A 23,900-nucleotide genomic window follows, 5' to 3' on the forward strand; every position below is an offset into this window, starting at 1 on the left:
TGAGCCGTGCTTGCTAGCAAACACAAAAGGGAAGTCTGGTCTGGACTTGAGATGGTTGGTTGAAGGCGGGCTGGCGAGGTGTGGGGGGTGGGGAGACAAGAGAGGAAGAGAGGAAATGTACAAGGAGTGTTTGCAAAAGAGAGAAATTTGCATGCTTTTTTTTTTTAAGGCAGGGGAGATGTTTTGTGGCCCTCTCCTCTTCTAATTTGCAAGATTCAAGCCCCCTCCCGGGCTTTTGCAAAAGTTTGCATTGTAGCCTTCTCTCCCCCCCCCCATCCATAACCTCCGTCTGAATTGCAATGCAAAGTAATATCGCTTTTGCAACACATACGCTTAGTTGAAGTGACCCAGCGATAGATTTGAAAAGCAACACCCCCTCTCAAATTGCATGGGTTAAAGAAGATGTATTTTAAGAGCTTCCCCGCAGATTATTTTTCTATCTCACACCCCCTCTTCTGCTGATTTCTTACATTTTTTTTAAGATGCAGAGCGGTACGTTGTGTGTTGCAACATAACTGTCACACTTTAGGACGTCCTATCGCCACCCAAACACGTTGCGAGATTCTCCCTTCCTTCAGCCAAACTGATAACCTAATTTGACTCTTTATCTCCAACATACCATGGTGGGAGTGGGGGGGTGAGGAAAGAAAGAGCAAAATGGTGCTTTTTTGGGGGGGGGAACTGTTCCCCGTGGAACCACCCCCACTTCAAGATTTGCAAACTAAACCCCCAACCTTAAATCCCCTGGCTTCCCACCCACACCAAATTCCTAGAGATCTTAACAGTTTAAAAAAACGAATAGACACATACATAAAAATGCAACCTGTTTGTTTGTTTGTTTGTTTAAATGATATAGGGGAGTGAGTGTTTTAGGGGCACTAAGTACAGTTGCTATGCAAGTTTTGCTTTTCCTGTCCCCACTCCCAATTGTGAACCTTGGGGCACAGGGTGGAAAAGGAGATTTGGGGGGGGCGATCTGTGTGGGAGTGGAGTTAAAACAATTCTTTGCCTTTTTTAATTTTAAAAATGCAAGTTTTGGCCACTAGGAGGCAGAGTCAGATCAAGAAACCCCAGCGAACTTGAACCTGATCCGTTTTGCTCCCATCTTTTAATTTTCTACATTTCTCGTTTGGCCAAGGAAGAAAGTGTGGGTGGGGTGCGCGTGTGAGTGTGTAGAGATCCCCCCCTTCTCTCCCTCCTGCACCCAATAATTCCACCCCTCCTTCTTTGTCTTTAGTTTTTATCTTAGGGTAATGCTTAAGCTTCCAAATTGCACCTTTACAAGCAGTCCGCCTTCCAGAATATATCTGTTAAAAGCTTTCATTCTTCCTGTGAGACCCACTCCCAATCTAGAGAAATTCTCTCGCCGCCTGCCCACGTTAAGAAAAAAACAAAAAACGGCGAAATTAAAAAGAGGGAAATAGTTGATCCTTTGACACTTGCATTTGCCCTGTCATACCCTCTTATTAAACATGTCCTATATAAAACACTTAAGTACAGAGCAAGCAGTGTGAGACAACCCTCCTCAAGACATATGGTCAAATCATTCCCACAGATGCACCTTAGATTGTTAAAAAGAAGGCAAACTCTGCAAAGATGCCAGGATCTTCCCGGCGACTTTTTGGTTCTTTGGCCTGACTTGCAAGAGCATCTGCTTTTGTTTGGGTGCCTTGGTGGGGATCTGTTATCCGCCCCCTCCCTTTCCCCGGACCCTATTTGAAAGCTGATCGCTGCTTTTGAAAATAAATAGAGCTGGGTTTTTGTTTTTAAAGTAGATCCAAAAGAGAACGGCTGGCCCCAGTCAAGGAGGCCAGGAAATACCTTGGCTTGCCTTGCACGTGTTTGCAGATGAGGCTTCCCTGCCTAGCACTTCTCCCCCCTCCCCATTGTGTTTTCCGCTCTTTCCCAAGTTCGCTTCCAGATCTCTGTTCACCTCAATACTACGCGGTCACTCCTTTTCTTTTTTCGTGCGTGTTTTAATTCATCCTCCTTCCACTTCTCCAGCTCTGCTTTCATGTGCTTCTTCAAACCACTAAACTAATCCTAGCATTCCCTTGGAAGCAAACTTGAAACTGGGTGACCGATTTTTATTTTTATTTTTATACACATATTTGTTTAAAAAATCTTTTTGGAGGGTGCTATGTGTTTAGCTTCTCTCTGTTGTTTCTGGCTGAGGTTTCATTGCTTGTTCCTTGTAGATCCATTTTTTGTAAATGAAAGGCACATTTTTTAAAAATAAATAAATCAGGAACGTGCCCTCTTGTTTTTCTTTCCTTTTTTTGTATCCTCTCTTCTGCTCTTTGGAAAGAAGTGGAAATCCATGGCCCCGTGAAATACTGAGGTATAATAATAATAATTAATAATAAACTCCTTATAAACAGCAGCTAAGATACCTATTTTTCTTGAGGATCCATTGATTTGAGCAGAAAAATCAAATGCACAAAATATAGTGGAAGTGGTGGTCACTGGAGAAAAAAAAAACTAGCATGCAAACCAGGATTAGCAGTAATAATAATAATAATAATAATAATTAATAATAAAGAATTAGGTGCTTGTGTTTTGCACCTGGTTTCAAATAACAGCAATACCATGCTTTCTCTGCTTTAGGAAAGCTTTTGGAGCAAGCTCTGTGCCAATCCTGTTTCAAACACTATGCTATCATTCTTCTTAATTAGCAATCATTTATGTTAAGAGCACCGAAAAATATGTGCAGGGTATGGGTTTTATATCTGTACATTTGAATATCTTGTTATTTTCAAGAACTTTGCCTCCTATAAAATTAATTGGCTGAATGCAGAGGTGTAATCAACAACGTTTTTCAGCTGCCTCTTCATTTACTGGTTTTGATGAGAATTCAACCGGTTTCATGGGCTTCACAAGAAATCTCTTTTGATGCCCATTATTTAGCATGATTTTTAACTGCCTGGTAAAAAGGTTCTGTCTCACCTTGCTAAACCATATTACTAATTTCACAAGCACTTCAGGCCTAAAATATTGCAGTTTTTTTTTCTAATTGCTAGGGAGAAGTTGCTGTCGCTGAGAAATATTCAATTGTTCTGACATTTTTGCTGCTTAGACTGTGCTCTGAAGTTTGCAACTGGGTTGGTAGTGATGGTGATTATTTCAAGTTTTAAGTGTCTTTCGAAGGGAGAACATGGCCTTGTGTTGCTTGCCACTTTGTAAAAATGCAGCATGATAATCTTTCTCCTGAAATAAAATAAAAATTGCAGATGTAGAAACACCCATATTCTCCATTTTCTCTCATTTGGACTATTAAGTACTAACACACATGATTATATCAGTGTACTATTTATGTCACTGTACTATTTATGGTCAAAGGATCTGATATGAAACCTCTGTACAGGAGAATTTACAGTATAAGTAAAAACCTAACCTCTATATTTCTGTAATTGACCTTATCTTAAATTAGGAGCAAAGCTTGAGGCAAAATATGTATATAGAGAGAGACTGTATCTGTAGGGTACTATTTGGAGTCCAGATACGAGAGCTGCAGTCTCTTAAAATATTACACTATTCTGCATGGTTGGGATTTACTCTTCATTCCCCCTTCTTCCAAATACTCTGCCTAGATAGGACTGAAATAAATTTAACCTGAGTGTGCTGTAATTTTTTCATGCACTTTATCAAAATCTGTTCCAATATGGTGCAGTCAAATTAAAAATCTATTTTTTGATTCTCTGTGGCTTTAAGTTCATTAAACGTGAAATTGGCCGCATGCTAAAGAAGGTCAGGCTGATTAACTGTTGAGGTGTTGCGTCCTGCCACACTTTCCTTAACTAGCTGCGTTTGATATTTTGTAAGGACACAATTTCATGTTTGTAGTTGTAAGTCCTGGCTCGTAGATCCAGAGAAATACACTCTGGACTAGATTTCCCCCTATTTCTCTCTGAAAGACTCTTTTTGCCAGCAGAAAGTAACAAAAAAAAAATGGAGTTGAGATTGAGAGCTTACTAATATGAATCTGCCTTGTTAAACTATCCACTGGCAATAGCGTGGGCAGAAACAAGCTCTTAATGGAGCTTTCTGGAGCTCGTTCAGGAAATTAATCAACTCTTGACAACATTAGGAAAGGTTGTTCAAATCTAAAGAAAGGACTTAACCACTCTGGTTATGAAAGCTGGAATTTAGTTGTCTTTATACAGATTTTTACCTTATCAAGGCCCGCAGTGTTAATACATTCTGAATGATTGGGGCATTCCTTTCTTGGTGTGTGTGTGTTTGTGTGTGTTTGTGTGTAAATCCTACCTCAGGCTAATTGGCTTATTCTCTTACATCTACAAGAGTGCCTTATTTCTCAAAATTGTAAGGAGCAATTGTTCATAGATATATATTTGGATATAAAAATATGGGTGGTGTGGTTGAAAATCACTTTTAGAAAACACGACAATAATAATACGATGGGTCGATTTATAGAATCATTACAGATTACCTTTGATTTTTCTGTTTGTTGGATTATTTTAGAGAGTTGTTCTTGGCTATCCTCTGCATTTCTGCATGTACCTGTATATATGTGGCACAGAAATGTCCCTACGGAAAATGTAGGGCTCTTTGGGTGCTGTGTGCCACCTGTCAGGTGTTCAAGCAAGCCTTTTTCATCATCTTGTGATGATACCTTCTTATAATATTCATGTACATGCATGTTTATGCATACCTGCACCGTAAAGCAAACACATACCATCCCTAACATAAGATATAAGAGTGTAAGCACACGTGCAGATTTTCAGTAAAAAAAATAAATGTGCATGGGAATATAAAGAGATAACTTTCTTATCCTCACTTTTGGAGAACAGGAATAACCATATAATCGGTGATTTTTAAGATTATTCATTCATTGTTAATCTGGAAAAAGCAGCTTTTTCAGGGCCCTCTAAAAGAGAGAGAGTAACAAAAAGAGAGAGGGAGAGGGAGTCTGAATTGCTCATAATTCATTATAGCTTCTTTTGCTTCTGATGGGACTGCTTGACATCGCTGATAAATTCGTTTTCCTGTTGAATGACAACATGCTATAAAGAGGAAGCTCTTTTGCTGTTTTGCGGTCGGGGTTGGACTGGCTTTATCTTGTTTGTCTTTTTAAAAAGCAAAAGAAAACTTGAAAAAAATGGGGTTACATTTCATGCCATGCCCCTGTGGTGTGTCATCCCCCAAAGTTTATTTTATGGAAGGGTCTTAATGACATTAATGTAGTGCCTCTTATTCCTGAATGACTGCTGTTCAGAACACAACGGATAATCTTTTATTTAAAAATACCCATAGCACTATTGCTGATTTTGGGAGGTGAGATAGCACAACGTTTCAGCTTTCCTGGTTTTTGTAATGTTTGGTCTGCTGTGTTCAAGGACAGTGCATGCCACTTGCCCCCTGCCTCTAAGCCTAGCTTCTACTTCTAATTATCCTCTGCCAGTCAGTGTGGGCAGTATTGAGCTAGACAGGCCAGTTCTCTTGACTCAGTTTAAGCTGTCTGTGTTCCTACAAGGTTCCTGACCATTGTCTTCTTCTCTTCCTTTGACTACAGCCGAACCTATCGAAGCCATTCTCACGGATGACGAACCAGATCATGGTACGTTGGGAGTTCCAGAAGGGGACCACGACCTCCTTACATGTGGCCAGTGTCAGATGAACTTTCCTTTGGGGGACATCCTTGTTTTTATTGAGCACAAACGGAAGCAATGCAATGGCAGTCTTTGCCTAGAGAAGGCTGTGGATAAGCCCCCTTCGCCCTCGCCGAGCGAGCTGCGAAAAGCATCCAATCCCGTGGAGGTTGGCGTCCAGGTCACACCCGAGGATGACGATTGTTTGTCAACGTCATCTAGAGGAATTTGCCCTAAACAGGAACATATAGCAGGTAAATCGAAGCGATGGGGGGGGGGAGAGAATGGGAACGTGGGAGAAAGCACCAGCATGTTGTTGCGGGGTGGTTTCCTATTAGAAATCTAGAAGTTTAGTAAGAGGCCTGTTTTTCTGAAATTTCACCTGGCAGTTCACAAGATAAATTATGTTCATGTCAAGCATGCACACAACACACACACACACGTTCCTAAAATCACAATTTCTGTTCTGCACCATTGAGTTAAGTTTCCAGCTGCTTTCTTTTCAACTTCCACACCTGTCCTTTTGACTCCTGCTGGCTGTTCCAGGTGTGGTCATCCAGAGAGTATATGAGGATTAATTTCCCTGCCCCTCTGCCCAATAGCCTGTCTTTGTGTCTGCATTTCCACTGATGCCTTCCTACATACTTCAAGGTGGGAACATGCCATTGCAGCGTCAGACTTCACAGTCGTGTTTTAATGTGGTCACACTGGTGTTGACACAAATGTTTTGTGCAGTAAACGTGGCGGGACAGAACCAGGAAACGCTTCTAGCAGGAAACACGTGCTAGGGAGACCTGATTGGCAGCTGCCGCCTGCTTGTTTAAGGGATGTGGGTCTATCTGCTGCATTTTATCTGCTTGTTGTGTGAAATGCCCGCTGTAACCCCAACACAGCTGTGCAAAAACGATCCCTTTGTAAACTATACATTTGGACCATAGGGTCAGTCCTGGCCTCTTGCTCCTGGTTCAGTTATTCTTGTTAGTCTCTTGGATCCACAAATCCAGCCCCACACCACTAAGCAACGATACAGAGAGGGATGGAAAAAGCATGCTTGGCCTTCTAGTTGGAACCATCTCTGAAGCCTGTGCTTTGTTAGTGCCAGCCTGTCAAGGCACAGTTGAAGTTGGGGTACCCCCCAAGTGTTTAGATAGCTAAAACCTCAGCCTGATCACAACGGTCTGTGCATGCAGTGCCAAAAAAACTCATTTGAATGCCACAGGCCTGCTCTATCTTTTTTTAATTTTTAATTGTAGCTGCTTTCCTCATGTCTGCTGGAGCCGGTTGCTTTCCTTTCTCTTCTTTTAATTACGGTTTTTTTTGTGTGTGTGTGTGTGTGCAAACTCTGGCTTGCAACGGGTGCGTGTAGAGGAGGAAGGGTTAACTTCTCCCCCAGCCTCCGATCCATATTGGCTGTCACCGAGTGGGTTGTAATTAAAGGCAGCCCCTTGGCGAAGTGACACGGCTGACCTTGACTTTAAGATGCCATTTTCCACTGCCCAGGCCAGAGTAGAGAGGGCAGTTGCTGTGGCGTGCAGGCTCGCGTATTCGAAAAGTTTAAGGGCACGTTGGAAATTTCAAAAGGTTGGTTTGACAGGGGAGGAGGCCTGCTTCCTTGCAATCCGGCCTCTTCAGCCAAATGATAAATGCCCCCCACCCTCCCGCTGTCTCTTGTCTCTGATGTGGTTTTGACAGATGTATCTTGATTTTCTTCAGAGGCTTTACACCGCCACATGCCACCCATACAAATGTCCAAGGTGGATTGGCTTTCCCCCCCGGGCAGTGGCACACATCCCAATGCGTAATTAAACGGGGCAAGGGGGGGGGGAAAGAGAAAATAAAAGTAATGGATGTCGTTCCCTGCAGCTAATTATCTATCTATCTATCTATTATCTATCTATCTATCATCTATCTATCTATCTATCTATCATCTATCTATCTATCTATCTATCTCTATCTATCTATCTATCTATCTATCTATCTATCTATCTATCTATCTATCATCTATCTATCTATCTATCTATATCTATCATCTATCTATCATCTATCTATAATTGTAATTACTGGCAAAGCGCTTTAGCATTTGCATGTATGTGTGCGTTTCATAAAAATAAAATTAAGTGAAAATATGTTTGGACGTTAATATGAGATCCGTTAATTCCGCCTGGCTAATAAGGGCCCTATTCGTTGTTAGGATACAGTTGGCAAAAGGCGGCTATCCCTTTAAAGAGGAGGGGGAGGCTGCTTTTAAAAATATGCAGCATCAGAAATGACATAGATCTGTTAAGTAAAAGGGAAGGCTGGGAGAGTTAGCATAAAGTATCACTTGTGCTCTTGTTTTAATAGCCTAAGGGATATTGTGGTATTAGGAGAAGGACTGTGTAAATCACATGCTGTATTGCATCTCCCTGCCCCATCTGGCCTTATACACAATCTCTCTCTCTCTCTCTCTCTCTCTCTCTCTCTCTCTCTCTCTCTCTCTCTCTCTCTCTCTCTCTCTCTCTCTCAGGCTAAGTAAGGGTGCAGTTCAAAGTCCAGTTAAATTGCCATAGTCCTGTCTAAAGTTGGTAGGGCTACAGCAGCATAAGTAGTCTGGCGTTTTCCCCATCTCAAATGTAGGAACAGAAGGACATTCTCAGTCCTCCCCCCCCCCCCACTTAAAATACAGTAATTAAAATAAACTTCTGGAACATAGTTGAGGAATCAAAATTTGTCACCTTTTTGAAATTTTATCTTTCTAAACATTACAGTTCAGGTTCCGGGGCCACTAAGATTGGAACTTAAGTGTCATTTGTGTGCACACAGGTTTTGCAGAGTCGGTTGTTTTCTTTCGTGGAATAGCGTGTGTCAGAGTGAGCATGCATGGGAAGCAGTGCTTAGATTTTATTGCCGAAATCGTTATTTTTCGTCAAGAGTTAGAACACAACGAACATTGAAAGTGATTGCCAACTTCAAAGCATCCAAAAAGCCACAATGTTTAATTCGTCCATTTGCAGTTTGCTGGAATTCTGATTTTGAATGAAGTTTTGTACTAAATGGCTTATATGGATAAATTACCACATACATTATTTTCTTCAGATCTTTTTTGTATGCATCTTTAGTAGAACTTGCATGTCCCCTCATGTTATTAAAACCTTATACTTCCTCTGAACAAACAAAGAGGCAGAGCAAGCAAATAAATACTTTTTACTAGGCCAGCAAGATCCAGGTTTTCAGATTTTGTAGGATTCTTCTTCAGGTGTAAGTTTTCCAAAATAAGGCATAATGCAAATAAGCTATAGCTGCAAATTTTGGGTTTTTTGTTGTTTTTGCTTTGCCTGAAGAAGAGTTCTGTGTGATATGAAGGCTCCCATCCACTGTTTTGTGGATACCAGCAACTTAGCTATTTTAATTTCATTTATCTCTAATTTTTAGTATACACATTTTTTGCCCTTTTAAACTTCTAATTGTAATTCCTAAAAGCTTGGCTTGATTCGTTTGCATGTTAAAAATGTAAGTCAGCTTCTATTGTGAACTTCAGTTGTCCAGCAATCACTATCTGTGTTCCACATTCTGTATTATGCATTATTTTGTGGTTGTCCCCTGCATAACCCCATGTCAGAATTGCTCTTCATAAGCAACACTCCCATTTATCCAAACTTCTGATTATCTTAGGCTTTGTGTGATCCTCACCACTTGAATAAATAAGGCTAGTCCTTTATGTGTATTGAAATTAAACAGCAAGGATGCTGATTGGGTAGGCTTTTTTATTTTTAAAAAATCAAAACTGCGGTGTGATTATCTTTATAGTATGTAGGTTAAGCCGCTGTAGCGTCATGTGAGGCTCTGACCATTACGTCACGTGCCATCCTTGTTCCGAACGGGAATGAGGTATGATTAGTGAGTCCGGCACTTTCCGGAAGGATTTTCAGATCTTTTGTGTACTGCAGGCTTGCTAAATCACCAAATATGGAGCAGCCCTTCTGTGATGTAATGTGGTATTTACATATTGAACAGCTTTGTATAAAAGACAGAAAGCAGTGTCTGTCAAGCAAGAATTAAGGTGTGCGTGTGAGAAGGGGAAGACCCAGCAAAAGAGTATCTAGGTGTTCTAGATATATTGTTTGGTTCAGGATGTGACAGAAAGGCAAGAGGAGGAGAGAGATGGCTTTTGTTTAATGCATTTCTGCTGTTTTGCTGAACTTTGACGTGGGTTGCACTGCTGATGTGAACAAGCCACTGAATAAGTTGCTCACAGGTCCAGGATCAGCATCCTACCAAAGTCTGGTGAACTCTGATTTGTGTCATCAGTCACTGGCGATTTGCTTTTCACCAAAGCAAAAACGCTTTTGCCTTCTTTCTATTGGTCCTTGCAGAAACTGGTAATACTGGTTTCCATTTTCGAGGAAAGAAACTGAGGCTGGAGAGGCAAGAGATGTTCCCAAAGTCAGAGAGGAGGAGGCATTTGAGTTCCGGTTTCCCAGTTCTGTGTCTGGCGTTTTTCCTATCCTGGGCTTAAGATTTGGGGGCACAGTTGTAGTGATACTTGGCATTTGTACAGTGTTTTCAGAAATTCAGAGCTCTTCATGTTACTATGGTGAGATGCTTTCATCCATCTTCTCTCCTCAAATTGCTCCGAGAGCTGATTTCTAACATCTCAACATAAACACAGTTCATACGCAAGGTAGAGCGACTGATCCCAAAATAAGATCATACCTCTTGCTTGCAAATTTAGAAAAACTGCTGTCGCCTTCATCCTCGACAATACTTAGAATCGCCACTCTGTGTATAAGCATACATTGAAACTGCAGATAAAAATACATAATTTTTTTTTTAAAGACACACACACAAAATTGATATTTATACCGTCTTTATTTTTTTAAAAGGAAAAACATGAAAGGTGACTTGAGTGATTAAATACAATTGGCCCTAGAGTTTTGTCATAGCCTGTTGATTTTGCTTTGCTGATGGTTGTGGGAAAGGCAGAATGGAAAATGGACGTATGGACTAGATGCACTTAGAACTACAGTTCATCCAGCAAAATTGACTGGCAGTAGATTTGAGGCAGACAAATTGCACAGTTAATTTTACAGAATTCTCTGCCACAAGGTGTGATGGCAGTCACTGGGATAGATGGCTTTCGAAAGCGATTAGACAAATCCATTGAAGAGGAGGAAGAGGAGAGGTCTCCCAGGGGCTATTAGCTTTGATGGTTAAATGAACCTCATATTCAGAAGAAATATGGCCCTGAATAACAGGAGCTGGGGGGGGCATAGCAAGGGAGGGGTGTTGCCTTCAGGCTCTGCCCATAGGCGTCTTGGATGCATCTACTTGGTCATTGTAGGAGGCACAGTATGCTGGGCCTGATGGACCTTTGGGTTGATCCAGCAGGGCTCCCTTTTGTGCATATGCAAGAGTACAGTTGCAAGATTCTCTTCCAACATATAGGACCTGTATGTATTATAGGTGATGAGGTGATTGTCTTTCACTGTCTCTTCCAGAGTTTATTAGAAAGTGAGAGTACCCAAAGAATTCTGGGTTTCTCTTTCTCAAGTGGAAAACAGTTTTCGTAAATCGTTGATGGAGCCGGGGGATCAAATGTTGCTTCCTAACAATAATTATGATAATTCCGCCCCCCCCCTTCTATAATCTCATTTCATTTTTCCCTGCCCAGGCGTTTTAAGCGATTCCAAGACAAATTTTGACACACCACTGAGCTAACGTTTCAGTATAAACTCAAGTGGTGATAACCTCTCCATTCCCATTCTTTGAATTCCAAGTGAAATTAACATTTTCTCTCAGGCTGAGCTAAGGGTGGAGAACATTTCAGGGGGTTGATGGGATGCCACACACCCACACATTCCTTTTTCCCCCGTCTCTTGCTGTGCCAGTCCTGAAAAAGAAAAGACTAGCTGACCATGACATTTGGAATTGATGGGCAGGTGCTGGAGTGGGTGGGGAATCCGGTGTTTTAGATAACTCTTGAAGAGATGATCTTTCATGATAAGTGTCTAGGAAAAAAACAGGAGCAAAATCCACCTTTGTAACAACGCAAGAGCAGGTCTAGTTAAGAATCCTGCAGGAAGGCGTTTATTGCCCTTTTTCATATTAAATACGGATACTCATTGAGCCATTTTCTAGTCAGTAAGCTTGGGTATTACAATAAAAGGCTGTTTTCTTAGGATAAATAATGCTTAGGGTTCACTGCTTTGAAACAGAAGAAACAAGCTACCGAGTCACTCTGCTGTGCAGTGAGATGATGCATCTTTTAACTCTCTCGTTCTAGATAGAGGAAAGCTAGAACTGTCATTGGTGTGATATTTCAACAGCCCACATTGTACAAACGATAAATTTTCGCTTCCTCCCCGTCCCTGCCCGCTCCCTGAATATGTGCGTTCATTAACATCTAAGCATATGGCTTAACTTGTCCACAGGCTCTGGAGTGACACAGAATTTTTTAGTTGATGTTGATCTGTTGCAGCAGCAGCAGCAGAAAAAAAAAATCTAACCAGAAAATTAATAGAATCTGTATATCAAAAAGTGCATGCATCTGGCCCTTTAAAACCTCTTATAGCAATGTTTCGCAGCCACTGACCAGACTTTGATGATGTGTGGGGAAAGGTGTGGTAGACATATGTGGGCAAGAAGATAAATGCATAGCTAGGTAATTTTTCTCTATTAGCTTTTAAGAGCCTGTCCATTATATAAATTTGGGTGGCATATAGTGGTGGGGAAATAGGATTCTGTGCTTCAGTTATACCTAACTGGATTATGATATGTGTATGTGCACCTATATATTTAATTTGCGAATATGCATGGATCTTCTATATGCCGTACAAGAGAGGAGACCCCCTTTAAATCATGACGTATATTTTTTTGTAACCTTGCTTTCCATACAAACCCAGCCATACATTTCTCATGTCATAATCTATTGGGAAATTAACCCAGTTAAGTGTGATGTGCTTCCTGCAATTAGAAAGTAGGGGGTTTGTTTGCAGCCCCCCTACCGGCCGATATCTTCAATAAACAGACTAGGTGTAGAACTAACCCATTTGAGGTTATAATGTTGTGGTGTGCAAATGGAATTTTTTTTTTAATTTAGCAACTCTGAGGAATTGAGATATTTTAGATTCCAGAAATTAAAAGTTGAAGTTTGGATGGGCAGGTGGGAAACAGCCCCTGTGCTAAGCCCCAGCCATTAGCTGATCTTGCTCAATTCAGAAGGATACAGAAGATTGTTTTAAGCTGAAAAAATTTGGAGGGATTTCCCAAAGGCAAAAGGAATGCTTCCTGGATCACACCATGTGAGCAGCATTTGTAAATAAGACACAGGAAAGGTTGTGAACTGGCAGGCTGGCTGTTGTTGTTTTTTGGTCAAAGCACAATGTCAGAGCGAGTCTTTCCAAGACAAATTGTAAATAGAACCGTCACAACAATTGCACGACTGAACTACAGAAGTGCCTGCCTTTCTCTGGCTGGACCGTTGTCAGAAGACTTTGGAGAAGCTTAATTAAACCCAGAGGCCTGTTTGGATGTGAAATTTTACTTCTGTCAAGCAAAGAAAAACCATGCTATGTTGCAGACGACCCCAAAGTTCTTCTGATTTGCACGCAAAAGAGGGGAGCAGTTTTGGAGCGAGATGTATGTGTGATATAATTGGCATGTGTGCGCTTCCCCACGTTTGTTTCTCAAGTTGCAATTTGGGAGGAAGCTCCACGTGTCTCGTGTTCATCCTTTGTATATGGGAACAGCAGGGAGGGGTGGAATTGTACTGGTTTTTCTCCACCCTCTCCATTCCAGATGATTGATGCAAAAATCAGCTGTTACTTCAAACATATATATGGGATCTCTTTTTTTCTACACCACTTCCAAAGTGTGTATGTATGTGTGAGTGTGTATCTATATTTATTGTGTGTGAATAAACAATAACAGCATGCAGAGAAGTTTCCTTCTGATTGAGCATAAGTATTTCAAAGCAGCCTCCACATGGGCTGAAGTTCCTCGAATTAACACAATTTCTTCTCTCACAAGAGTATCGTTCGGCATAAGGGATTATGAATACCGTCATTCTTTCTTTCTCGTTTGAGTGTCTGGCATTTAATTGTCGCACAGCCAATGAATCGAAATAGACCTGGATGCAAATCAAATAGATCTGTCTATTTATCCATTTATCCACATTTCAGTTTCCAGTCATTATATACAGTGCTGTTTTTTCTAAAAAAAATGTTTAGGGGTACTCTCATTTTCCTACTCATATTGAAATACTGTCCCTCAATGAGGCCGAACTTAGATTCACAAAATGTTTAGCGGTATGTGTACCCCTGTGTACTCCCAGAAGAAAGCACTGATTTTATATATATATATATATATATATAATAACTACTATATATATTATATCTGATTATATCTGTATCAGCTCCAAAATAATTTAATAAATGCAAGGCCTTGTGCGGTTGGACTTGCTTAGACAATAAAAAGATTGATTTATTGGGGCTCAGCAGGGACACTGGAGGAGGGGAGGTTTGCGTGTGTGTCTGTGTGTGTCGTGGGGGGGGGCAAGTAGAGTACCGATGAATAAACAAAATATTTTAGATCAAAATGAAGAGGAAGGAAATAATTATTTCATGCAGGCTTCTAATATTGTGAAACAGATTGAAACTATTTCAGCTTTGTGAAATGCCAAGAACCCGCATTCTTTGTGTGAGCCTTTCAAACGCCGAACGAGAACCAAAGTGACATAATAATTTCAGACAGTGTATGTGAAATATGCATGCGTTTGTCACTTAGAATATGCAGAATCTTTGGGACAAAATTCACTTTTCAGACCTCATTCAGTTTGATACAATATTGTACAGCAAAACCAACCTCCCCCCCACAAGCTGCAGTTGGAGTGACCAAAAACAATATGGCATCTTGTTATATTAAAGTAATAGTAGAATTAATACATTTTCCTATGTAACAATAATAGGGTGGTTTTTTTGGGGGGGGGCAATCTTTTAAGTAGCATTGCTGTGAGAATGAGTGCTTTGTTTATGCATGTTTAACTGATTGGGTGCATGTTTGAATATAGAATCTCACAGAGCAATTCTAACTGGGGTGTGACGGGAAAGGGATTCTTTACTGCATCCTCAGCCCCACCTGCCATGGTGGAACCCCCCCCCCCCATTTTCATTGCATCACGTCTGGGCTGGTGCTGCACCGGGGTGCATATTGGGTCCCTCATCAGGAAAGTGTTGGCTTTCAGTCCAGTAGATCCAGCTCTACGCCTTGTATGCTCTGTCCTCAAAATTCCCCATTTTGGGGCTTTCCCCTAGCTACTGCTGGCAATTGCATGTGCTCCAATGTGGTGTCATGTAGGGGGGTTCCTTTGTTGTGGTGAAACTCCCCCTGTTGGCGGAGCCCAGCTGGATCAGGCGCTATGATTACAGGCAACTCCCTGTTTCTGCGGGGGTTGCGTTCTGGGTCAAAGTGCTTCGGTGGAAAACACATAACCCCCCCCCCATTCTTCCCCCATTCCTCCCTCTTCCCGGTCCAAAATGACATACACGTTGGCAGTCATGCTTCAGTTGGACATGCCTAAAATTGTCACTGCCTGTACTCTGCTCAAGATTGCATTACACAGGAAGAAACCCTGGTTTGTATACTCTACTCTACAGGACGGCACCTTGCTCATTCAACCTCCCTCATGAGCGTACCTGTATATACACCGTGCTGGTAATGTGTGAAGAGGCCCTGTAAAGAGTCTTTCAGATTTTCTCCTTATTGGCTGGAAAATCTACATTTTGTATTGTGTACAGTGTGCTCGTCCAGTTTTGTTCGCTTTGGTCATACCGCTATATCAGATTGTGGAGTAAATAAGATTAGGAATGTCTTTTGTAAATAATATCGGGGAACATGAGCTCAGCCAATAGTACTTCATTCATTTTCATTTAAAATTGATTTTCCTTGCCCTCTTTTCCAAAAAGTCTTGTTCAGATGAGCATATAAACTTCTAAGTTTTATCGTTCAATCAGTGAATAACTTGATCCATGTCTGTTACATCAGTCTTATATTACTGTTTGATTTTTTTTTAATAGGATCCTAGAACAGTTGGTATTTCATAGGACTATGGGCTCTCTAACTACAGTACAGGTTTTCATATATGTATACTGTGCTTACAGATTAAACACATAGGAATAGCTACTATATGCAGGAGTGTTTTGTATGCTGCAGTGCAAAAGTGTTCGGCAGAGAATTCAGCATCCTGAGAACATTGCTTTTAATTTTTCTAAGCAAAATCATACACGCAAAAAGAAAAAACAAGTTTCTAGCCTGTGAAGATTTGAAGATAGGTTTGAAATCTCAGAAGCTGGGGAAGGGGGAGCCAGAAGAAAATTTCTAGTGACCGGGTCTTAGCTCTCTATAGGTCCTTGTGGCTGCAAAATGAAAGTAGATACGCAAAGTTGCTATTTCTGCATAGGTTATATGCTATTGAGACTAGGCTAACTATGTACTCCTCAGAATTTTACATTCTGCATACATGAGAATTGTAAGTGTTGAAGGATGGTGCATATGAGGAAATATTTGCTCTTTTGCCACTTGTGAAGCCAACTGAATTGTTCACATCACAGTGAGCAGATAGTAAAACATGGATGTACAGAAATATAAACCCATGTTCTTGGGGACGTACTTTCAGGAGGGTTGCCAATGTGTGCTTCTGTGCCTGTCATAACTGAAGGGATATGTAGGCCCAGTGCTGCCTATTTAGATGTCCTGGTCAGAAGATATCTCTGCTCCTCTTTCTGCTCCAAGAGCAGCCTTACCATACCATCCTTCCTTTAAGGCTTGCACCACCTTCCCTTTCATGTCTTCTCCACTTGGAACTCAAAGTTCTACCTCTACCTTCCCTCATCAATCTTCCCTCATAGATTTACCGCCTTCCTCTTTTAGAAGGAAGACTGGTCTATTCCCTCTCTAGGGTTAAGCAACTAGGACAAATGTTGCATCTGCCCAGTAGATGGTCAAGCCTAGTGGCGGCAAGACGTTAGGTGCATGTTCTTTCCTCAGGGAGGAGCTGTCTACTCCCCCTCTCAAAACACATTTCTGTTTCAGACGGCATACAGTGGTACCTCAGGTTAAGGACTTAATTCGTTCCGGAGGTCTGTTCTTAACCTGAAACTGTTCTTAACCTGAGGCACCACTTTAGCTAATGGGGCCTCCCGCTGCCACTGTGCCGCCGCCGCGCAATTTCTGTTCCTATCCTGAAGCAAATTTCTTAACCTGAGGTACTATTTCTGGGTTAGTGGAGTCTGTAACCTGAAGCGTATGTAACCTGAGGTATCACTGTGTGTCTGGTGACCCTTACTGAATCTGGGCTCACCATTTGGTTAAGAATAAAAGAGGCATCTCATCTCCCATTGCATTAAAAACCAAAGGGAACGAACCTTTTGTTGATAAAGTTGCTATAGATATTAGGAGGTAGAAGAAAGTAACAACAAGGGCTCCTAAAAATATACTGACTTCATTTTTCGAAAAGCAATTTAATCTTGAATGTATCCCAAAGTGAGCCTTAGCATCATTCTGTTTATTTTCCCTGTCCCTGAAATCTTTGTCTCTGTGTTTCAAATGATATACTGCAACATTGCAATGGTGTGTGCCTGTGCTTGCTGGGAAAGGGGTGCTTCTCTCCAGGACCAAACATCTCACTGGGCATTGTCGGGGTGCTCATCTATATGAGCAAACTACCCTGGGCTGAGGTGTCTCACTCTTGCTAGCTTGGTTGTTGATAAAATCCTGCCAAGTGGTAAGCTGGCTTTTGTGAACCAACAGGTGCAGATGTGTGGTTAAAAGTGGGATAGAAAGTGTTGCAAAATGGCTGTCTTTGCTCAAGTTTTAAACAGAACCGAAGGCGCATCTTTGTGTTGAAGCTCCTACCTTTGGAGGGAGAGAGAGAAGAGCTCCTTTTTCTCCATGCCAACCTAGTTTTGATGTTGTCTGAATTAGGAACATCTTCCTGCTATTTCCCAGCCCATTTTAGTATGCAAACGTGCTCCTGATGAGGCGTGGTGGAGTTTGCTAGGCAGCCTTTTCTTCTGCTCCTCCTGCATTTTAAAAACTTATTTCAGGGAGGTGTGTTTTGCTTCCCTCCGTGGGGTGAGCCACCCCTTGCCAGCCCCTGAGCACATTCCTCATTCCGAGGTGGTGTTGAGTCAGGTTGGCGAGGGCAAGGTTTGAGGTATGCGTCTGTGTGTGTCTGTTTGTGGTGCGGGAAGGTTAGTCCCGATCCCTGCGGGGAATATGTGTTCTTCATTTGCCTTTACAATTGGAGCACCTCAGAGTGGCTTTCGGGTATGAGCTCAGATGGGCGCATGTAAATAATCTGTCAGATGCAAACCCAAGGAATATTAATGTCCCTTCACCACCACACTATAATAAAGCTGTACACAGCAGGCTTAATATGGAGGCAGTCTGGGGAATTGTAGAAGACTTAGGTAGCCTAGAGAGAATGACAGCAGTGGGGGAAAAATGTTCAGTATGCCATATTTTCCACAGGGTTGTTTTCTGTGATCTGAGATAAAATGAAAACACCCCCTTTTTATTTTTCATCCAATTTTATATAAGAATAAGACCTTTTCTCTCTCCTCTTCCCCACCCCTTCCTTTACATTTTAAACAAATGAATACAGAGATGGACAGAGATAATGTGAGGATGGCGTGATGAGAAATATCTTCCTGTTACTTGTTGAAATCTTTCGTTTTGCTCAAGATTGGCCACACATTAATTCTTAAAGGCAACAGCAGCCCCTACATCTGATTAAAACAAAGGAAACAGAGTTAACATATGCTATGTTCTGCATTCTCTTTTGCTCACTGCCAAAAAAAGAAGCAACCTGGTCCTTACATTCGGAGTTGGTTCTCTGTTGTCTTGAGGTTTACAACAAAGCTAAATCAAAATGTATATTTGGGGAGGGGCTGTTCTGACACCCACCCACTTTTAAAATAATGCATTCATTTAGCAGAAGCAACAGCTGTCAAAGTTTAGCAAAATGTACAGAGGAGACAAAGAAGAAAGTGCCTTCCCCTTTAACAACTATATGCATTTTCTAATGGTGGAAAGAAATGAGTTGTCAGTAAGATGTTGAATCTGAAGTTTTCATACTGTGCATGGAGGTATCCATTCTCTTCCCTAGAGAACCAGACTAAATAGTCTGATGCAATCACAGTGGGAGCTTTACCTGTACAGATTGCTGTTTAAACAAATACACTTTTCTATATTGAATGAATATATGTAAACCAAGTTTGGATCAGGTGTTATCTATATATTTTATCATCTATAACCATATCTGTATCTGTTTACCCCTTGACTATGCAGATTGAATATCATGTTTTTCAGTTGAGATAACAAAATAGCAGCCTTAGCATCAAGAAAGCAATCGGATCTTAATCTTTCTGTGAGATTGCCATTGAGGAGAAGCTCCTTTAGAGTGTGCTGCTTGTTTTGCAGATAGGCATTGTCAGTGTGTTATTTTGCTACAAATCGGCACCACTCCTTGAATTCACCCTGGAATAGTTGAACGTTGAACATGATGACGAAGGGATATCCGGGGAGAGCTGGTCAGTTATAAACAATGAGCTCTTGTTTATATGCTCTCAGTTCTTTAATGCCACTGCGGAATGGTTACACCGACAATTTGATCTTACAGCTAGAATATTATTTTTTTTAAAAAAAGCACACACAACATGATTCAAAAGCTCCGTTAAATTGGCCCTTCACTCCAACACCAACAATTATTTTTAAACAATAACAGAAGTCCGAAATAGCATTCTAGGTTCTGTTTTAAGAAATGCAAGTACTGGGGTCTTTGTTTGCCTGAGAGCTTGAATTTTGGGTTGGTAGCTTCAGTTGGGTTTAATTAGCAAGGTAAAACGTAATTAGTATTGCAAGCTTTAAGTGATGAATTGATGTGATTAATCAATGATAGCTTTAATCACAGATTAAAATTCCCGCCAGTTAATAAGTATGGCTAGCAAAAATGTGCAGGGCTTATGAATGGCTGATTACTTGTAGCCCACACAGATGAACTTGGTCTATTCCACACCAAATTTGATTAAAAAAAACCAACAACTTGAAAGATTGAGTTTCTTTTCTTTCACCTTGTATCGAAAGTAAGCCAATAGTTTCTCTTTCAGAATGAAAAATCTAAAGCCTTTTTCCTAATGGTAAGAACTATGGGCAACTGAAGTAGACGGTGCTTAGCTGAAATCAGTATCAATATTTCTGCTGAAGAAGGGCTTACCCCCCCTTTTCCTTTTCCTTTTTCAAACAAATACTAGTGAGACTTGAACTGCTATTTTTTTTTTAACTTTACTTTGGTTCCAAGGCATTAGTGTTAATTCTATTCCATTTCTCCAAATCGGATAAAAAGTAAAATAGAAGAAAATACAGTTTCTTTTCTCACAGGAGTGTTGACTATGTCACACTAAAGAGAAATTGCCCACTGTCTTCAGGGGATTTCTCACAAAAGCATCATCAAGCTTTTTTTAAAACAACAACAACAATATTAAGAATGGACTTTTTTGTTTTTAGAAATCCCAGATAATGAATATATATATATATATATATATATATATATATATATAGCCTTTAGTTGTTTTCCAGCACTAAGCACAATATTTACAAAATAAAATAGGCAGCTTGACAATATTTCATGTATTTTATATTTCACATACGGAACCATTTTATAGATCACAGTTTAGCAGCTGCCAAAATGTGGCAAGGCAGGTGAAACGTGAGGTCCCTTTCAATAAATAAATAAGTTGGACTATGCAAGACAGTATACCCCTGACATACAGAGATTCGTATTTGTTTCTCATTGGAGCTACTCAGGAAAGTGTTAAATCTTTGTATATTATTATTATTATTATTATTATTATTATTATTATTATTTATAATTACCACACTGTTAGTTAGGATGGTGATATTTTAAGTCTTAAATTTGTATTTTCAGTGACTGGCAAGAATCTCTGTGTTGTGGAAGAGTGAGCTGGTCTTCTCCTTTTCTGCGTTTTATGTGCAGCATAGCACGTGTGTGACACTGTTTCTTCACAAGGCTGACTGATTTGTATAGTCCCCCCCCTCAAAGAATGGAAGAAGACGTCACAAACCTTCCTCGTGTTCCTCCACCTCGAGAGGTCCGGAGGGTGGCAGCCCAAGAACGGGGCCTTCTTTGCAGTGGCTCCGTGTTTGTGGAATGCTCTCCCCGGGGAAGTTCACCTGGCACCTTTGATTTATTTGATTTGATTGACATCCTGTGCCCTTTTAAAATGTGGGGTTTCGGGGGGGGTTATTGGGTTGTTGTTTTTTTTAAAAAAATTGATTATGTATTTTGTGGTTTTATATTTCGATTTTTTCTGTGAACTGCCCTGAGACCTCTGGGTATAGGGCGGTATATAAACTCAACAACAAAACAGCTGATTATCTGTGTGATTGGGCCACACAGTCCTCTACCTCAAGAAACTACCACCAGTAGCCTGGTGAAATGTACAAACCAGGTCTCAGTTTTGGCAGGCAGAGGCTGTGGAGACAAGAGGAGAGATTAACAAGGGAAAAATGCGCGAAAAATGCGCATATATTCAGGCTTCCTTTCTGCTGATTTCTGAGGATTAAAAAGTTAGTCTGAAGGGTTTGTCATGGAAAAGGAAGGTTTTGAAGAGGGATTTGAAGGCAGTAGCATGAGACATAGCAACGGGTTAAATGAGTCCTGAGAGGGAGTTTCAAATCAGATAGATGATGAATCTGAAATATTTTCAGTACTTTGAACGCCTAAAATAACCCCCTCCAACCTGGTGTGCTTGAGATAGTTTTGGATTCCATCAGCCCCAAAATGGTAGTGCAAAACCATCTTAAGGGTTGTGATGATTTGACCTAAACCATTCCTATCCCTTCTTATTACAGTTCTTTGTTTTATTTTGTTTTGTCCTAAGAAGGCTCCATAAAATAGCTCTTTGTCGACTGCACACGTATTCCAGTAATAATGCTTTTTTTTTTTTTGCATCATAAGCATATAGTACCTCCTAAAGATTTACTGAGAAGTGTTACTATTTGGTAATAAACTGTACATCATTTTATTTACTGATAGGTTTTGTGTACCGTTAAGTGAGGCGGCTTGGGGAGAGGTAAGAGGTGGTCAATAAAGAAAAATTAAATTCTTATAAAGATACTCATGGATCTTTGAAAACAACTGATGTCCCTTTTAAATTGCTGCATTTTGAGGATCTTCAAAGGGGATGGTGTTTCTTCTGATCTTAGAGCTTGTGTGACTGGTAAAAAAAAAAAGGAAAAGGGGGGAACAAGGCCTAGTCTACATATCAGTTGATGGCTTTAACAAGTTAGTACAGGCACATGCTTATTTGTACCAATATATTTTTTTTTTCAAAATTCTGTATGAAAAATAATTTGCTCACTCACAGCAAATGCTGTTGTTTGTCTGCCTTTTGCATTTCCCATGATGTCCAAGGTTTACTCATTGTGCCTTGGCCTTTTTCTATTTGGGCTGTTTATTTGTTAAATTTGTACTGCAACTTTTGATATGTTGTGTTCCAGGCGACCACACCTCGACAATTGGCAAAGGAGGGAGGCTGGGGTTTGTAGCATGTTTTACTTGTGCACTTGAATATGTCATACACACACCTCCAAAAACTGTTTGTTTTCCTCTGGTAATCACTCCAGGGAACCAATGTAGGCAAAAAACTCCCCCATTTGTTATTTAGTGCAAGATTCATCTTTCTGCCTTTTTCCTTCTTTGCAAGTTTCTGTAGATGCGAACATTTGCTTGAAAGGGCCAAACTAAGATTTGATCACTTAGTAATTGTGTGAATCATTATTTTTAGAAAGAGCAACATCACAGTTCTAACCATGCCTGCTCGGAAGTAAGTCTTATTAAATTCAGTGGAGCTTACTGATTGCAGACTAAATATCAAGTGTGGTTTAGATCTTATCAGAGAAGATGGAAAGGCTTTAACTCTTGACCTAATTGCACCTGCTATTTGCATTGGAAGGAAAGCTTCCATTCATCAGTGGGAATGTTGCTCCCAAATCTAATAGGAGAAGAAGGGCCCCCAACTGAGACTATATGACCACAGTGGAATACAAAGGGCTAAAGCCCCCTTTTTGCCTCTCTAAGGGTCCCAGTCCAGATCAGACCCTGGACAGTTGTTGCTTACTCTAAAAGAAACCATTAAATCAGTTCCTAAGTGGATCAATTGTGCCACCTCTGCTTTGGCTGAAAGTGTTTGGTTGTTCCTTGCTAAAAAAAAAAAAAATAGACACAGGAGGGCATATTAATAGGACTAGTCATTCTTTGCCCTGTGCATGTTCCCCAGCCCTTCACCATAACTAGGAAAATAATTTATGCAAAAAAGCCAACAACTGCAGAATATACCATGCAATGTTTGCATAATTTATACAGGTGACTAGTATTTACTTTTTCTTGTTACAGTTTTTTTTAAAGAAGTTTATTTCACACATAAGACTTTCTGCCATGTGTATCATGCATGTAACGTGCAATATTGGAAGCAGCCCAGAGTTAGGAAGTGAAGTGTTCAAAAGGGATGTGACGTGAAGACAGCTTGAGCAATTTTGCCTTCAAGAGCCATCGCCAGGCATCTCCCTGCTAGTGTCTAAACTTTTGTTTTTAATCCGATTTCGATTTACTCTGTCACATTCCATATCCACCCTCCTCCTGCCTGACTCATGTAAAGTAATGTTAGTGTCAAAAGGAATTGGTCCAAACTGGAAACCTGTAGCTGATACAGATGTCTGTTGATGGCGCCTTTCACGCAGTCCTGAATCCTAGTCTTTCTAATAAACATTAAGATGTGATGAGTTAGCGAAGGACGTGTCGAGGAGAAAGACAGTCTAGGAAGTAAAGATGGCCAGGATTGTGGTATTCTCAGAGACCATAAGTAATGATTAGCTATTGGGATACTGTACTTGGAAAGAGTTGGAGAACATGAAATTACATGGCTTTGCAAGAACCTGACAATGACAGTTCACCTTGAAGGCAGACGACTTTCCCTTTTCTTAGAAAACCCAAGTACTCAAGATGTTTTCCTAATGTCACAGTTATCTCAAGACAAAGCAGCGGTATAAGCCACTGTGTGGTCCTTCTCTCAACAGCACCTATTATCTTCATGGCACATATTCAGACATCTTTTTAATCAGGAGGGCATATTTGCAAACCAAACACATTAAACTGGAAAGGTGTAAAAGTGGGGAAGAGGGAGGGGATTTACAACTAGTTACTACTAGTATACGTGTGTGTGTAAGTATGTCAGT

General features: G+C 40.7%; 1 protein-coding gene across 3 annotated transcripts in view; it reads left to right on the forward strand.

Moving 5' to 3' along the window:
• Positions 1–23,900, forward strand: part of BCL11A (BCL11 transcription factor A) — a 249,058-nt gene that overhangs the window by 87,151 nt on the left and 138,007 nt on the right. For all 3 annotated transcript variants that reach the window (XM_081903918.1, XM_081903919.1, XM_081903917.1), the window contains exon 2: positions 5,534–5,863. In XM_081903918.1, coding sequence (XP_081760044.1) covers positions 5,635–5,863 — 229 coding nt within the window. In that variant the 5' untranslated portion in view covers positions 5,534–5,634. The remainder of the gene's footprint in view (positions 1–5,533; positions 5,864–23,900) is intronic.

Source organism: Podarcis melisellensis (genome assembly GCF_964234715.1).
Source record: "Podarcis melisellensis genome assembly, chromosome: 3".
Lineage (NCBI taxonomy): Eukaryota > Metazoa > Chordata > Lepidosauria > Squamata > Lacertidae > Podarcis > Podarcis melisellensis.